The following is an 18293-nucleotide window of genomic DNA, read 5'->3' as shown; positions in this document are numbered from 1 at the left end:
AAGTTAGTGTAATTCTGTAGCAGTTGGTAGATAAGTTGTTGTTTTAAACATTGTGTGAAAATTAAAACATGAAATTGTCATAACGTTTGAAAATGGTAGAATGTAACATTCATTAAAGTTCAGACAACACAGAAACGTTCTTAGAACGTCAAGAAAACTGGACACTTTTTATATTGGCAGAATGTTGGGAACTTTTTTCAGATTGACTGCTGATTCATGTACAACATTAAGAAAATGACTTTTGTTAGAAAAGATTCTTCCAAAGTAAGAGTTCAAAATAAACTCATAAAATAATTAAATTAATTGCATTAAAGCAACACAATTGCACTGTTGCGCTTTTCAACCTCATGTTTTGTGATATGTGATTTAATTATGTATTGTGACCACCGGAAGTGTTTGTAAATAACGTATGTCATGGTGATGGTCAAAAGTATTTCCGGTTGCACCTTTTGATTAGTAAAACAGAACCAGGTGATTGAGAAGCATGAACGACTCTCTGGCGTCTTATTTTGTCACACGTAACATGGTGTAAGAAGTGAAAGAGTAAAAGACGGATTTAAAATTCGCATTATGGATGGATTAAAACCTCCTGCAGGACTTGATTTGCGTCAAGGGAACCTATCAGAAAACTGGAGAAGATTTCGACAAAGGTTTGAATTATATTCAGTGGCAAGTGGCTATGCCACGAGAACTGCAAAAGTGCAATCATCCCTTTTTCTTCATGTTGCGGGTGAAGATGCAGTTGAAGTTTATAATACTTTTACTTTTGAAAATGATGATGAAGGATATAACTTGGTGAAAATAATGGAGCAGTTTGAGACATACTGTAATCCAAAAAAGAACATTACATATGAGAGATACAAGTTTTTTACGTGTGTACAAGGAGAAATGTCGATCAGTCAATATGTAACAGAGCTGAGGAGAAAAGCTAAATCATGTGAGTTTGGAGAGTTGGAGGAATCTCTTATAAGAGACAGGCTTGTCTGTGGAATCAACTTAGACTCTTTAAGAGAGAGACTTTTAAGAGAAAGTGAAGCAACTCTTGAAAAGTGTGTGCAAATATGTATCGCGTCGGAAACGACGAAAGCACAGATGCAACAAATGCATGAGGAGAAAAAAGCGCAACTCACTATGACTGAGAGCAGACACTTTGATGCAGAAAAGCAAAAACAATCGTGTAAGAATGAGTGGAAAACAAAGGCCAAAACAGAGAGAGCAAGTTTTAAATGTAAAAGATGTGGAATAGAACATTTACCACGTAGTTGTCCTGCGTTTGGCAAACAGTGTAGAAATTGTGACAAAATGAATCATTTTGCAAAGATGTGCAGGTCTAAGAAAGTGCATGCTGTTGCAGGAAACGTCACAGAATTATGTGATGACTTATTTGTGGGAATAGTACAAGCGCAGTCACTGAAGCACACAAAAGCATCACTTAAAGAAGAATGGACAACTGATTTAGAAATAGGAAAAACCTGTGTGAATTTTAGGCTACATTTACACATAGCCGGGTATTTTGAGAAACGAATACTTTCCCGCCTCCGTTTTCAATAACATCGTGCACACAACATCGTTTTATAAAAAACTTTCCATTTACATCAACCCGCATAAATACGCCGTCAAGCGGCATAATAACTATGCCAAACCTGTGGGAGGCAGTGTAGGAAGGGGAATACAGCCATGCAAGCCAATCAAAATCGTCAGAATCGACACCCACGAAGAACACGAGCGACTTCCTGTTCCTTTCATAAAAGCAAACATGGGCTGAATCCCAAACCGCCTAGTTCCATACTATATAGTATGCAAAGTAGCGCTTTTTACATACTACATAGTATGGAAGTAGGCGGTTTGGGATTCAGCCAACATAAACCTGATTGATCAGTAGCCAAACAAACTGTAAGGGCGCTCTCATGACGTTAAACATTTTCTGGCGCAAAATGTGACGTTTAAGAACCTAAAACCCCGTTTCTCCCAGTTGACACGGCAACACATAACCGGGGTAATCAGAAATATCCACTTTCGCCAGAGGTTTTAGAAATAATCGTTTTCTGTAATAAAAACGCGGTTTTCGTGTAAATGACAGGCCAAACCGCAGGGAAATATATGCGTCTTTCCTTCGTGTAAACAGGGTATTAAGCTTGATACAGGTGCACAAGCAAATGTCATTCCCTATAGCCTGTTAGAAAAAATGGGCAAAAGAAGAATGTTAAGGAACTCAAATGTTAAACTGTCTACATACACAGGAGAGAAGATCTCAGTGAAAGGTCAGTGTGACTTGGCAGTGAAATATAAGACTATGCCATTGGTTGTCAGATTTGTTGTGACAAAGAGAGAAGTAAAGCCAGTATTGGGGATTCAAACATGTGAAGAATTAAATCTTGTACAGAGAGTAATGATGATTAATGACATGGACATATTCACAGAGTATGCAGACGTGTTTGAAGGCATGGGGTGTTTAGAAGGAGAACATTCTATCAGAGTGGATGAAAACGTTACTCCAAAGGTACACCCACCAAGAAAAATACCCGTTGCCATGAGAGAAAGGCTTAAAGCTGAGCTTGAAAGAATGGAAAGAATGAAAGTGATAAAGAAAGTTGAAGAGCCCACGAAATGGGTGAATCCTTTTGTGATAGTGGAGAAGCCTAATGGCAGTCTGCGGATCTGTTTAGACCCTCGTGACCTTAATGCAGCAGTGATGAGAGAGCATTATCAATTGCCAACTGTTGATGAGATCACATGTAGATTGCCCAAAGCTAAATATTTTTCAGTGCTTGCCGCAAGCTCAGGCTTTTGGCAAATTAAACTGGATGATGCTAGCTCTCGTCTTTGTACTTTTAATATACCATTTGGACGTTATCGTTTCCTTCGTCTTCCTTTTGGAATTAATTCAGCTTCAGAAGTGTTCCACAAAAAGGTACAGCAGTTATTTGAAGGTATTGATGGAGTTGAAACGTATATTGATGACATCCTTGTATGGGCTGAAACAAAAGAGCAGCATGACGACAGGCTAAGACAAGTGTTAGAAAGAGCACGTGTCAAGAATTTCAGACTAAACAAGGACAAATGCAAGATTTGTCTGGATGAAATAAAGTATCTAGGTCATATTATAACAAAGGACTGAAACCTGATATGGCTAAACTAGAAGCAGTAAGAAAAATGCCAGTTCCAGAGTGTAAAAAAGATGTGTCTCGGTTTCTTGGGATGGTGACATTTCTTGCAAAATTTGTACCAAATTTGTCACAGCATACGACTGTTCTACGTGATCTTTTAAGAGATGAAGTTGAGTGGCAGTGGAAAGATGAACATCAACAGGCATTTGAGAAGTTAAAATTGATGTTAACAGAAACTCCAGTACTCCGCTATTATGATGTGAGTCTACCAGTAATTGTTTCTGTAGATGCCTCTAAAAGTGGTCTAGGAGCAGTCTTGCTTCAAGAGGATAAGCCTGTAGCATATGCTTCTCGTGCATTGACTGTGACAGAACAACGCTATGCTCAAATTGAAAAAGAAATGCTTGCAATAGTGTTTGGTGTAGAACGCTTTCATCAATTTGTTTATGGCCGAGAGATTGAAGTTCAGACAGATCACAAGCCACTTGAGATAATAATGAAAAAGCCACTCAACAAAGCACCAGCTAGAATCCAAAGACTACTCATGAGACTGCAAAAGTATCAGTTGAATGTTAAGTTCCGTCCGGGAAAGGAAATGCATGTCGCTGATGCTCTGTCAAGAGCATGTTTGGCAGAAACTGAAACTTCAGAGAAAGAGGACATCACAGAAGCTCAGGTACATATGCTGCTCACAAATGTGCCTGTGTCTGAAAAGAAGTTAACAGAATTTCAGAGCGAAACAGAAAAGGATGCCACATTGATGAAGTTGTTGAAAGTTGTACAGAATGGTTGGCCAAGGAAAATGAAGAAAGTCCCTAGAGAAATTCAAAATTACTGGAATTACAGAGAAGAAATTTCTGCTGTTGATGGTATTCTTTTCAAGGGAGAGCAAATTATTGTTCCTGCTTCAATGAGAACTGACATGTTACATCGGATCCATGAAAGTCATTTAGGTATCGAAAGTTGTAGAAAAAGAGCAAGAGAGGTACTCTTTTGGCCTGGAATGTCTAAGAGTATTGAAGACATGGTAAGTCATTGTGAAGTATGCAGTGCGCATAGAAGATTTCAGACTAAAGAGCCACTACAGCCTCATAGTGTGCCAGATAGGCCTTGGCAGAAGATTGGAGTTGATTTATTCACATATAATAAAAAAGAGTATTTGATCATGGTGGATTATTTCTCAAAGTTTATTGAAGTTGATTTGCTCAAGAATGATACCAGAAGTCTGACTGTCATCAAATTGCTGAAGTCACAGTTTGCAAGGTATGGGATTCCTGAGGTATTAATTTCTGATAACGGATCACAATTTGCTTCACAAGAGTTTCGCATGTTCTCTAAAGAATGGGAGTTTCAGCATAAAACAACAAGCCCTCACCATGCTCAATCAAATGGAATGGTTGAAAGGGCTGTACAAACTGTGAAACGGATGTTAAAAAAGACTGAAGCAGATGAGAGAGATCCATACATTTCATTGTTAAATCTGAGAAACACACCTTTGGAAACCATAGGAGTCTCCCCTGCACAATTGCTAATGGGTCGGAGAGTGAGAACAAGGTTTCCAGCATCAACTGTATTACTTAATCCTAAAACAGTTTCAGCTTCAGTGAAAGAGTCATTGGAAAATCGTCAGAAAAAGCAGAAGGAAAAGTTTGACTTTGGAACAAACTAACAGTAGGAGAAAATGTAAGAGTATGGCAAAATGGTGTGTGGAATCCAGCACAAGTTACTGCTCTGGCTGAGCAACCAAGGTCTTATGTTGTGGAGACACCTGATGGACAATTGTATAGAAGGAATAGGAAATATCTAATGTCCAAGACAGGAGAATACAAAGCAAAGACTGAGGAAGTGGATCAGAGTTTAATTAATGACTGCCATGAGACAAGGGCTGTGTTGGATGATAAAGAGACTGCAAGTTCATGTACTGGTCAATTCAAAACTCGAAGTGGTAGAATTGTTGCAAAGCCACAAAGACTTATTGCTGAAATGTAGTTTTGTTATTTGCATATTGGTGATTGATTAATGATACTGGATTGTTTGAAATGTTGTGATTTTATTAGTGTTAAATAATGATGAAATTGTGTTGTGTTAATAAAAAAAAAAAAAAAAAAGAAGGATGTTGTGATATGTGATTTAATTATGTATTTTAACCACCGGAAGTGTTTGTAAATAACGTATGTCATGGTGATGGTCAAAAGTATTTCCGGTTGCACCTTTTGATTAGTAAAACAGAACCAGGTGATTGAGAAGCATGAACGACTCTCTGGCGTCTTATTTTGTCACACGTAACACGTCCCTCCTATAAGATGTCGATCTCAGAAATTTCCCCAAGCCTGTTTGAGTTTGAGACCCCTGCATTACAGCATTTATACTGACTGACATTCAGGGTGCACTTATAATATTATTAAACTGAGCCTGAAAGTCTGGTTTACTGGACAGTGATATCACTTTTTTGTACGAAGGATAAACACGAATTAAAAGTGAACATTAATATATTTATCCCTTTTTTATTTTAAATATGATATAGTTTTATAGGAGAAGGGTTCATTGGCCAATTTTTTCCATTGCAGGCATTCTTGGCAGTTTTTCCTGAGGCTTTTTTAATATGCATACCGTTATCGGATTTATACTGTATCGACCGAAATGGAGAAGTATATCGTGCTAAAAATCTTGGCCATAATCGTCCGGCCATATGATAGAGAAACATTGCATTTTTATTATTTTAAAATGTATAGGGGTGGTTTCCCAGACAGGGATTAGACTAGTCCTAGACTAAAGTAAATGTAATAGCTGTCCAAACTGAAAACAACTTGGACTGACATAATTTAAAATACATCAATGCCATTTGTTTTGCCTTAAAATGCACACAAATAATGTTTTTAGTAAGGTGTGTTTGTTAAAACAATTTATATTTCATAATTAAACTAAGGCCCAGTCCTGGCTTAAGCTAATCCCTATCTGGGAAACCACCCCATAAAACATTATTTCTGAATGTTCTGTAAAAATATTGCTGTAGAAAACACAATTCACTTATTAGGTTTAGATGTTGCTGATTTGTTTCATTTAACCTCTTGAAAAGCACCCCCATTCTGGCCCCAAACCATGAAAATACCTACTTTCACTAAAAGGGCTGTTTTTACTAAACCATTTAGACTATAAGCATAACTGTGGTATCATTAGATAGAAGACACTTTGAGCTTCGTTTTCCATGTTTCAAAATAATTTTAAGATAAAAATTAAAAAAGTTAGAGAGGCTGAAGTACATTGTAATAATTTTTTTTTGCATAACATCTTTTTTAACTCTAAACATCTTAATGATAAATATATGTGTGAAACCTAAAAATGCAATAATGCCAAAGCCACAAGTCTAAAGAAGTTATATTTCACGTTTGAAGTCAATAGACCCAAAAATGAGGTTCTTGCAAGAGTTTTTGTAAGACTAGTGCCTTTTCTAAGTGCCAGTCAGCCACAAAATAAAAGGCTTTTGTTTACATGCATACACGTTCGTTCTTTTTGTTGTTTATCCTCATATAAGCATATAAAATCCCGTATCAACACCAGGAAATAAAGCTTCACACAAAGATCGTTGAATTCGTTATCTAATTGGCTACACGTTCTGTCTATCAATATTTTCCATGAAGTCATTGGAGGAACGCGTGAGTCAGATGACGTCACGATATTTGACAGCGCTGTTTGGATATTATGCATTATACTCCCGCCTACTTGTACAAACAAGTTTGAGCGCTGGTTTTGAACGCGAGTGTAATCTCATATACAAGTGTTACGATGTAAATAGTCATCAGATTGTATATTATAATCTATTACAAGACGTGCATGTGAAATCTGATGTAAACAATGGACAATATATCTTCACGGATTATACGCATTTGTGGACAAAAACGGTCATTGGATGTAGTTTGTTGGAGAGTTTTTATGGGTTATTCACACATCTGAAACAGACTGCATTCGATTCGCGTTCCTTATACCAGCACAAAGGTAAGGAGTCAGCTTATTTTATGCATGTTGTCACCTGGACTTCTGTAACAAAATACTATATTTATGATGCTAGAGCAATTGTATCTCAAAACGGACACCATACACTGATGCTAAACCCTTAGACCTTTAAAACGATGTATAGCAATGTTATTATTATTGTTTGTTTGTACACAGTAGGCTACATATATAGTGTTAGCAGCATTAAAAAAACTGACGTTTTTCCGTGCACGAACTAGTGTGCGTCGAGAGGTTAAAGTCACCATGGTGTTGATTAGTGTTTGTTTTAGTTGGACTCTTGACCTTTGACTTTTTGTTTGCTAGTTATTCCCGGGTTGTGTTAACTTTGCGTATATAAAACACATTTGTTATGGTAATGTAAAGTTAGTGAAATTCTGTAGCAGTTGGTAGATAAGTTGTTGTTTTAAACATTGTGTGAAAATTAAAACATGAAATTGTCATAACGTTTGAAAATGGTAGAATGTAACATTCATCTAACATTCAGACAACACAGAAACGTTCTTAGAACATCAAGAAAACTGGACACTTTTTATATTGGCAGAATGTTGGGAACTTTTTTGAGATTGACTGCTGATTTATGTACAACATTAAGAAAATGACTTTTGTTAGAAAAGATTCTCCCAAAGTAAGAGTTCAAAATAAACTCATAAAATAATTAAATTAATTGTATTAAAGCAACACAATTGCACTGTTGCACTTTTAAACCTCATGTGGGAGCCGTAAGCCAATCTTACATGGAAAACTACATAGTGTTGCTTTAATATGTAAACAGTCATGTGATTGTTGTTAGTTTTACTTACTTCAGTTTTTTGGTTTCTTTAATCACAAGCTGCAGTCTCACAAGAACTTCATCTGCTGTATTTTTATCTCCAATAAATTTATTTAGATCAAGTTCATCCAAATGCTGCTCAGACGTCAACAACACAAAAACTAAAGCTGCCCACTGTGAAGAGGAGAGTTTGGTCTTTCCTACTGATGAAGATCTCACATAATGTTGAATCTCCTGCAGCAGTGAATCATCACCCAGTTCATTCAGACAGTGAATCAGATTGATGGATTTCTCTGGAGACAGATTCTCATTCATCTTCTCTTTAATGTACTCAACAGTTTTCTCTTTCTTGTAGGAGCATCTTCTCATCTGTGTCAGTAGATCCTGTAAGAGAATCTGATTGGACTCCAGTGAAAGACCCAGAAGAAAACGCAGGAAAAGATCCAGATGTCCATTCTTACTCTGCAAAGATTCATCTACAGCTCGATGATGTAACTCAGAAAATGAAGGCTGTTTTAAAGTTATAGAAAACACATTTCTGTTGTTGTTTGTGAAGGAAAGGTGAGCATAAAGAGCTGCTAGATGTTCCTGGATGCTGAGATGAACAAAGCAGTAAACTTTCCCCTGATACAAACCAAACTCCTCTCTGAAGATCTGAGTACACAATCCTGAGTACACTGATGCTTCTGCTACATCAATGTCACACTCTCTCAGGTCTTCATCATAGAAGATCAGATTGCCTTTCACAAGCTGCTCAAAAGACAGTTTCCCCAGTTTGAAGATCATGTCTTCATCTTTCTTCTCATAGTCCTTCTGATGTTTGATGTTTGTCTGAATGATCAGGAAGTGTGTGTACATTTGAGTGAGAGTCTTGGGGATCTCTCTTCTCTCTGCTTCACTCAACATTCTCTCTAGAACAGTGACTGAAATCCAGCAGAAGACTGGGATGTGACACATGATGTAGAGACTCCTGGATGACTTCAGGTGTGAGATGATTTGATCAGACAGACTCTCATCACTGATTCTCTTCCTGAAGTATTCCTCCTTCTGTGGATCAGTGAAGCCTCGTACCTCTGTGACTCGATCAACACACTCAGAGGGGATGAGATCAGCTGCTGCTGGTCTGGAGGTGATCCAGATGAGAGCAGATGGAAACAGATTCCCCTTGATGAGGTTTGTCAGCATCACGTCCACTGAGGTTGATTCACTTACATCACACAACCTCACACTGCTGTGAAAATCCAGAGACAGACGACACTCATCCAAACCATCAAAGATGAACAACACTTTATATTCATCACTGAAGATTTCCATTTCTTTTGTTTGTGGGAAGAAAAGATGAAGAAGATCTAAAAGACTGAGTGTTTTGTTCTTCATCAAATTGATCTCTCTGAAAGGAAGTGGAAATATGAGGTGGACGTCCTGATTCTCTTTCTCTTCAGCCCAGTCCAGAATGAACTTCTGTACAGAGACTGTTTTTCCAATGCCAGCGACTCCCTTTGTCAGCACACTTCTGATGTGTTTGTCTTGTTCAGGTAAAGGTTTAAAGATGTCATTACATTTGATTGGTGTCTCCTCTGTTGTTGTTCTTCTGGATTGTGTCTCAATCTGTCTCACCTCATGTTCATTACTGATCTCTCCACTTTCACTCTCTGTGATGTAGAGCTCTGTGTAGATCTCATTCAGTAGTGTTGGGTTTCTCTTATTTGATGTTACCTCATACAAACACTCAAACTTCTTCCTCAGATTTGATCTGAATGTGTTCAGGACTTCAGTAAGATCAGACTCATGACTGTAAATTAAAATGTATATATCATATTATTACACAATAACTGCATGATTAAAAATGTACAAAATAAAATGTCACATTTCCATCATAAGACACAGGACATATTAATGGTTTGTATTGTAAAATGTTTCATTTAGGCAAAATAAAATCTACTACTGCACATCTACTACTAAACAAAATAAAATATTGTTTAATCATTCATTCATTTGTCATTATCAGTTAACCTTTGTGTGGTGTTCGGGTCTGTGGGACACGTTTTAATGTTTACATAAAGAAAAAATATGCAATTAATTGTTGTTTCAACCTCAGATTCATTGGCCTTGGCTCATTTTGTATAAAGAACATAAAAAACTAAACAATTTTATAATGAATGTACACTGTGTGTACCCCCTACACATTTATATTACATATGTGGTGTTCGGGGGTAATAAAAGAGTGAAAATTGAATGTGCTATGTAACTTCACTCTGTTATCTGGGACTCCTGTGAGTGCATGAGTGTGTTTGTATATATTTCTGTATATATGTGATGGATGCATGTCAGAGTTTTGTCCTTCTGCTTTTGCTGTAACGGTTCAAGGATACAACATATTATATATCAAGCATGAACACTCGTCTGTACCGACTGTCCCAAACACATTAACTTCTGTCTAACAGGAACCATTCTACATTTTACCATTATATCCCTTACAAAAAATAACCATGGATGTATTATAGTAAAAGTGTAGTAATCATGGTAAATTGGTGTATTGATTACTATTTGTAAAACCATGGGTTTACCACAAAACCTATGGTGTGTGTGTGTGTGTGTGTGTGTGTGTGTGTGTGTATGGGTGTGTGTGTGTGTGTGTGTGTGTGTGTGTGTGTGTGTGTGTGTGTGTGTGTGTGTGTGTGTGTGTAAAATGTCATATCCAAGTATTTTCATCATTTTAGGTTGTAACCAATAGCAACACATTGTACTGCAGTGTGTGTGTGGACATAAGATAGATTTCAGACTAAGTTAAAAAAAAATAAACATCAAAAGAAATGAAAAACTTATTTGAGATGAAAAAGTGATGAAAATACTTATTTAAGATAAACATGTTTTCACTCAATCTTTGGGGGAGAATAGAATTTTCTTCTCTTATTTCATATTATCACAAAAACGAATAGCACTTTAATCTATAACTAGTCCTCTACAGTAGTAAATGACAAATATTAACCATAAATTCTGTCTATGTTACTTTCAATAAGGCTAAAGTAAACATCTGTAAACAGTTATACATAAATGTGTGTGACTGCATTGGTTTATACGAATTATGCAGTGAGTCCACTAGACACACAAACATTGTCAAAGGCTGAATCCTAAACCGCGTACTACCATACTATATAGCAGGCAAAAAGCAGTAGGTGAACGAATAGTATGTCTGAAACCTCAGTATACGCAAAAGGGTAAGCGAGAATTAACAGGATTTTGGACTATTTCTCGTGAGATTCAGAGGCACGTGTACTTAAGTATCGTCCGAGACTGCCTACTTTCCTAAAATATAGTAGAGGAAACAGTACGTGAACAGAGTAGTATGTCCAAATCCTCAGTATTCATTAAATCAGTAGGCGAGAAATCCCCGGATACCCTACTGAGTCTGCACAGAATCTGAAGCAAGCATTGCTTGGACACTTCTATCCCAGCTTTACCATGATGTCACGGGAGAGCAAAGCAATCGACCGGAGACCAGCCAATCGGGTGATTTTGATACGTTACACAGGACTGTTCCTCAGCACACTGACTTCACACACAGACCGGTCAGGATATCCCACAAAGTGCTCAGCTGATTCATCAAAATAAAGCTGCAGAATTGTCACAGTTGTGTTGAGATGATAGTAAATATGTGATGGTTTCTTAAATAAATACATTTGAATAAAGTTTTGTTTCTTATGTTATTCACTTCTATACCTTTTCATTTGTTGTGATGGTTCATTTATTTTTTATTCATGTTTCCTGTTGTTTAAAGTAAATCCAAGAGATTGCTTCACTAAAGTGTATATAATCACTTGTCATCTAACAATACATATTAAATTGTTTTACTTATTTTTGTCCACTATAAAATAATGTGTAATATAATATCTGTAACACTGACAGAGACCGTAGTAGAGTTGTTGTCAAGTTATTGATGCAATCAGGTGTTAGTGCACCTGTCCCTCATACACACGCATACGTTTTCATGTCTGTTATTAGGTTTGTTTGAGTTTATGCACCGCTGTAAGAATCAACAGGTGGATGACATCAAAGTACCGTGAGGGTGATTCCAGAAATCATACGGAGAAGTCTGATATTGAGTCGCTATCGCAGTATTGTGATGTCGTCCTCCTGTCCTGTTTACGACGTCATAGGTCACATGATAACGTCAACATGGTGGACGCTGTCCATAGTAACACGAATGTACGTACTGTCTTAGTGCACATTAAGTACTCAGTGAAATTCAGTGTCTACTCAGTAAGTATGCGATTTCAGATTCAGCCTAAGTAACAAAAATATGAACAGCACACGAGGTTTAACCATTATCACCTGTTTTTTAAATCATTGTAATCCCACTCACCTGTGTTTGTTAGTATATTTTGCACTTGTGTGTCTTAATCTTTGTCGGTCTTTGTTGTTTGTTCTTGAGTGTAATCCTTCCTCAGCGTCTGCATTATAAATATTCCTGTTTTTGTAATCTTGTGTCCTCGTCCTTTGTGAAGTTAGAGAGTTTGTAAGACGAGGATTCATGTTTTCATTGAAGTCTTGTAGTTGATTCTCAGATTGTTCAATCTTCCTCCTCTGACAGTCAGATTCTGTTCTGATTCGTCTGAACGTCAAGAATGAGAATCAAGAATCACTTTACACTTTAATATCAGTGAGATTTTTCACATGACTTTATTAACTCTACAGTTTTTACACTGCTGTGAATGTAACTTACTAATAAAACTTTCATATGATCTTTTCATTTTCACTTTTTTAATACAAAGACTGTAAATTTAAATGGGTGCTGTCATGTTAAGAGGCAATACACGAGACGTAATCCTCATTAAAGATGGTTTATTCAACTACAGCCAGAGTAACGTAAGCCATGCGCTTATACTCACACACTAATAACAAAGCCCCTCCCTCTAGTCGTTTCCCTACCCACGACTATGGTAACTTAGTAGGCACAAAAGGCAATCTCACAACATCTCCCCCTTTTGAAAGTTAGCAATAACGAGAACCCCAAACATCTACATTTTGCTATATTAATGAAATCTTACGTTTTTCTGAACCATATACCTAAAGAAATGCAACAACTGTCATCAAATAACATTCTTCTGTTTTTCTTTTTTTTTCCATTAAATAGTCTCAGAACGGCGCAGGACGTCACAGGGGTAGACTACCCTCAGTCCTGAAAGGGGTTATTCTGCCCTTTTAACATTATTAGTCTTGAAACCTAAGTGGCACCTTTATCTCACGACCCCTGGAAGTTCTTTTCACAGGAGTAGATGGTGGAAGGGGAGACCCTGAGGAAGGGCCTGCTGGTAGCTGGCTCGCTAGAGATTCCAGTGGCGCAGTCATGTCTGTCGATGGGGAACCGCTGTCCTGCTGAGACCCTATCGGCTGGGCACGTTGCTGTTCCGCAGGGGGTTCGGTCTCAGGAACAGTTTGGAGGTGACGCCTGTTCCGACGGGCCACGTTCCCATTGTCCATCTCCACGAGGTAAGATCTCGGCTATTTAGACTTACTGATGACCCTAGCAGGTGTTGTCCATCCCTTCTCCCCATCAAGCTTCACTCGAACAGGTTGACCAACGTGAAGCTCAGGGAGCGTGCGTGCCGAATGCCTGTGGTTGTAATAGAATCTGTAAGAATCTTTTGCTGTTGCGTCCTTCCTGTAGACTTGATCTGGGCTGAACGGACGTGGCAGCAAGGACTTTTCCAGGACCGGGACAGTAGTGCGGATTTGTCTACCGGTCATGAGCCGTGCTGGACTTTCTCCTGTCGCTGCAATTGGTGTTGCACGATAACCCATAAGGGCTAAGCAGGGGTCCGGCTGTTTGAGGATGTACTTAGCAGTCTGAACAGCCCTTTCTGCAGCTCCGTTCGACTGTGGATAATGAGGGCTGGAAGTAATGTGAGCGAAACCATACCTCTGTTTAAAATCCCGAAACTCTGCCGATGTGAACTGTGTCCCGTTGTCACTGACCAGTTCCAGCGGGATGCCCCATCTCACAAAATGTGCTTGAGCTTGTCAATAACCTGCTTGCTGGTAATGGTGGTAAGAGAAGCAATCTCAATGTCTCTAGAGAAGTAATCTACAGCAACAAGAAAATTCTTACCCTCTAACTCAAACAGGTCAATGGCAATCCTTTGCCATGGGCCACTGGGCAGGGAAGTGGTTACCAGTGGTTCCCGTCTTTGTGTAGGTTTGTGCTCTCTGCAAAAGTCACATGATTTCACTTTGTTTGTGATCTGTGCTCCGATGTTTGGCCACCAAACTGTCAACTTGGCTCGCTCCCGACACTTGGTGAGGCCCTGGTGACCTTCGTGCAGTTGGTCTATGACTCCAGGTCTGAGTACTGCTGGAACTACTATGCGGTCGTGGTATGTGACCAGACCGTCCGACTCTGATAAGTGACTTCTGGCTGCATAGTATCCACGCAGTGGTGAGCCTACCGCTATTTTGCGAGGCCACCCTTTTCTGACAAATGTGATCACTTTTTGAAGTTCAGTATCGTTTTGTGTGACTCTGCGAATTTCCTCTAGCTTGGATGACTTGATTGGTTTGCTAGCCATCATAGTGTTCACATATGCCTTTACCTGAGTTTCTGTTTCAGGTAAGTAGCTGTCCTTTAGTGGGTGTCTGGAGAGAGTATCTGCGATTACTAGATGCTTACCGGGAACATGTTCAGCAGTGACGTTGAATCGCATGAGGCGCATAAGCAGTCTCTGACATCGTAGTGGCGTTTTGTCCAGATCGTATGAGTTGATCAATGGCACCAGTGGCTTGTGGTCAGTTTGTAAACGGACCCGGCCCATACCTTGGATGTAGCGGGCGAAACGTTCACAAGCCCAGACAGATGCCAGGCACTCCTTCTCGATCTGCGAATACCTCTTCTCCGCATCAGTGAGCGTGCGGGAGCAAAAGGCAACCAGCCGCAACTCATCATCGTGGTCTTGCAACAGGGCCGCACCCAGGCCATAACTGCTGGCATCGGCACTGACCACTGTTGGTTTGTTAGCGTCGTAATAACAAAGGGCTGGTGCAGCCATGAGCATTGCTTTTGTCTTATTAAATGCTCGCTCCTGAGGCTCACCCCAAACCCACGCAGTCTCTTTCCTGAGCAGGTTAGTGAGTGGATGCAAAACGGTAGACAGGCCCGGCAGGAATTTCCCAACATAGTTGACTAATCCGAGCACCTGCCGCAGCTGCTCCACATTAGAGGGACTGGGCATCTGAGCGATAGCCTCCACCTTGCTCTCATCGGGCTTCACACCCTCCGCGCTAATGATGTGTCCGAAAAAACTGCAGTTCCGTCTTTCCAAAGTGACACTTGGCCCTGTTTAGCTTTAGACCAGACGCTTTAACAGTCCGCAACACCGTGTCAAGATTGCGGTCATGCTCCTCTTTTGTAGATCCATAAACCAGGATATCATCTATCACAACGACAGTCCCTTCTAGGCCTTTGAGCAAGTCGGTCATCAGCCGCTGGAAAATCTCAGGTGCCGAAGTAATGCCAAATGGCAGACGTTTGAAACAAAACCGGCCTATAGGGGTGATGAAGGTTGTCAATTTTTGGCAGCTGGGGTCCAATGGAATTTGCCAGAACCCGCTAGAGGCATCCAGAGTGGAGAAAACCTTGGCTCCAGTCAGCTTGGGTGTTATATCATCCAGTGTGGGCAAAATGTAACGTTCGCGTTTCACTCCCTTATTCAAGCGTTTCAAATCCACACACACTCTGACCTCGTCCTTGTTGCGTTTTGGAGCGGGCACCATTGGGGCACACCAGTCTGTCGGCTCTGTAACTTCCTCAATGATATCGAGGCTCAGCATACGCTTTAGCTCTTTCTCAACCTTTGGAAGGAGCGGAAACGGAACTCTGCGTGGCGTGTTGACGCTATATGGGACTGCTTCCTTGGTCAGCTCGATCTTAACAGGCTCACAATTCAATAGTCCGATTTCCCCGAACACATCGCTTGTTAAGTCACTGGTGATAGCATTGACTCTTGCTACCAGCCCCATGCGCTTTGCCACTGCCTTGCCCAACAAGTTACTAACATACTGTCCTTTAATGACTGTAATCCAGTATTGGTATTTCTGACCTTTGTATGTAGTAGTGGCAAGGAACTTACCCACACACTGGACTTTCCCTCCTGGGCTATATACTGTTGGCCTGGACTTATTTAATTTTGGTTTTTGACGTAGTTTTCCAAAAGTCTCTTCAGTCATAACGGTGGTATCAGCTCCTGTGTCGATTTTGAAATCCACCAGACTGCCATTTACTAGTAGCTCTACATCCCAGTCAGTATCCAGGTTTGACTCCCCAATTATATTTGGCTTTGACTTTGTGGTTGCTCTCAGGAATAGTTCTCCAATAAAAAATGAATCCTCATCTGAATCCATAACAGCCTCTGCTCTAACTTGTTTTAGCATATTGGATTTACACACAGCCTCGAAATGTCCGATTTTATTGCACTTTCTGCATCTTTTGTTACGGGCTGGACAGCTTTCCTTTTTATCATGCATCCTGTTGCATCTCTGACAGTTCGGTTTGTTCTCACCGTATTTCTGTCCCTGCAGTGATTTATCATAGCTCCTCCGTGTGCTATTGTACTGTTTCCGTCTCACCTCGTTCACTGTAGTTTCCACGCGCTCGGCACTTTGTTGTTTCACTTGTTCACTTTGCCGTGCAAGCTGGATGGCTCTCTCTAGAGTCAGGTCCGCCTCTAGCTGGAGTTTTTGTGAAACCTCTTTGTCCATTATTCCGATGACGATCCGGTCCCGGATCTGCTCGTCCTTTCCCGCACCGAACTCGCAGTGCTGCGCGAGCTCGTACAGGCCACGCACAAAAGCTTCCACAGTCTCACCGGCCCTTTGGCTGCGTTTATGAAAACAGGCGCGATCGTGGATTACGTTTCTTTTCGGGACAAAGTGTTCGTCAAACTTCTGCATCACTCGATCAAACTCATACTCTGGATGTGGCATGGCCTCGGTTGCAGCAGGAAACACAAACGAGCCGTAAATAGGTTCGGCATCTCTCCCCATCGAGTACAAAAGTGAGTTCACCTGCACTTCGTTGCTCTCTTTATCCAGTTTCGATGCGACTCTAAACCGGGAGAATCTCTGCCGCCATGTGACCCACTCCGCTGGCTGCGAGAAATCGAACGGCTCGGGAGGTCCAAACTTTGCCATCTTGCTCTTAATGTCAGCGTGAAGTCCTTAATTCTGACACCATGTCATGTTAAGAGGCAATACACGAGACGTAATCCTCATTAAAGATGGTTTATTCAACTACAGCCAGAGTAACGTAAGCCATGCGCTTATACTCACACACTAATAACAAAGCCCCTCCCTCTAGTCGTTTCCCTACCCACGACTATGGTAACTTAGTAGGCACAAAAGGCAATCTCACAACAGGTGCTTTCACAGATGTGTATCTCTGCATGAATATGTCTGATAATGAGGAATAATTTCTTATCTCTTTCACAAAATACACGATTGTAAAAACTACAATAATAGTAGTAAAGATATTTTATACCTGTGTGCGGGTCTTGTCTCTTCATTATTAAACTGTAATGGATTACCCATAGACGCATCACTCTTCATAGACACACAACTGAACTCTGAATCTGATCTCTTCTGATGATCTGAACTATAACACAAAACAGATTTTATACTTTAAATTACATTACTAATATTTTTTTAATGATTGTGATAAAAACAACACTTAAATATTTTCCTATTATATAAATGTTATTTAATAAAGTGTTTCTATAAAGTACCTGCATCCTGGAGAAAAATCTTCATGTGTTGATGTTTGTGTTTGATCCATGATGGAGCTGCAGAGGTGAATCTGATCAATCTGATCTCCACAACTGATACTGAATGAAAATAACATTCAGACACAAAATAAACTTAAAATCAAAGTGAATAAACCGACATTATAATTCAGATACATGAATCCTGAGTGTTAAAGAAACAACAGCGTCATTAACACAACTACATAACATTACCTCACATTAACACAACATTAACACAAATTAAATTAAGAGTTACGTTAAGAAAACATTCAATAAATAACACTAATATTAAGAAACAATTAAATATAAATGATTAAATATTTAAAGAAACTCTGAATGAGGAAGTAAAAAGCGTCTCATCTCACCTGAACACACCTGAACACTCGCTGTCATCACAATCTGACTGGATTCACTTTCTCAAAATACTACAACTTTTACATCAACTACACACACAAAAATACATGTAAAGCTGTTTATACATGTTATATTAATCACTTTGATCATCGATATGTTAAGAAATCAACTCTACCTGTTCAAAATGGCGGAAGATAAACACGAAACAATTTACTTTCACTTTCATCTGTGACGTCACTATTGTATGAGGAAGTGTTTGAG

The 18293-nt window shown here is 39.5% G+C and overlaps 1 protein-coding gene across 1 annotated transcript in view; it reads right to left on the bottom strand.

The window, feature by feature from the left end:
- LOC129437205 (protein NLRC3-like) overlaps positions 1-17763 on the bottom strand; it is a 578808-nt gene extending 561045 nt beyond the window's left edge. The window contains exons 1-4 of the mRNA XM_073862478.1: positions 17661-17763; positions 17417-17530; positions 12251-12499; positions 7919-9679 (exon numbers count right to left, since the gene is read on the bottom strand). Of these exons, the coding sequence (XP_073718579.1) occupies positions 7919-9679; positions 12251-12499; positions 17417-17530; positions 17661-17710 (2174 nt within the window). The 5' untranslated portion in view covers positions 17711-17763. The remainder of the gene's footprint in view (positions 1-7918; positions 9680-12250; positions 12500-17416; positions 17531-17660) is intronic.
- Between the last annotated feature and the right edge of the window lie 530 nt (positions 17764-18293).

Source organism: Misgurnus anguillicaudatus, chromosome 24 (assembly GCF_027580225.2).
Source record: "Misgurnus anguillicaudatus chromosome 24, ASM2758022v2, whole genome shotgun sequence".
Classification (NCBI taxonomy): domain Eukaryota; kingdom Metazoa; phylum Chordata; class Actinopteri; order Cypriniformes; family Cobitidae; genus Misgurnus; species Misgurnus anguillicaudatus.
Note: the sequence above shows the minus strand (reverse complement) of the source record. Positions and strands in the feature narration are given on the sequence as shown.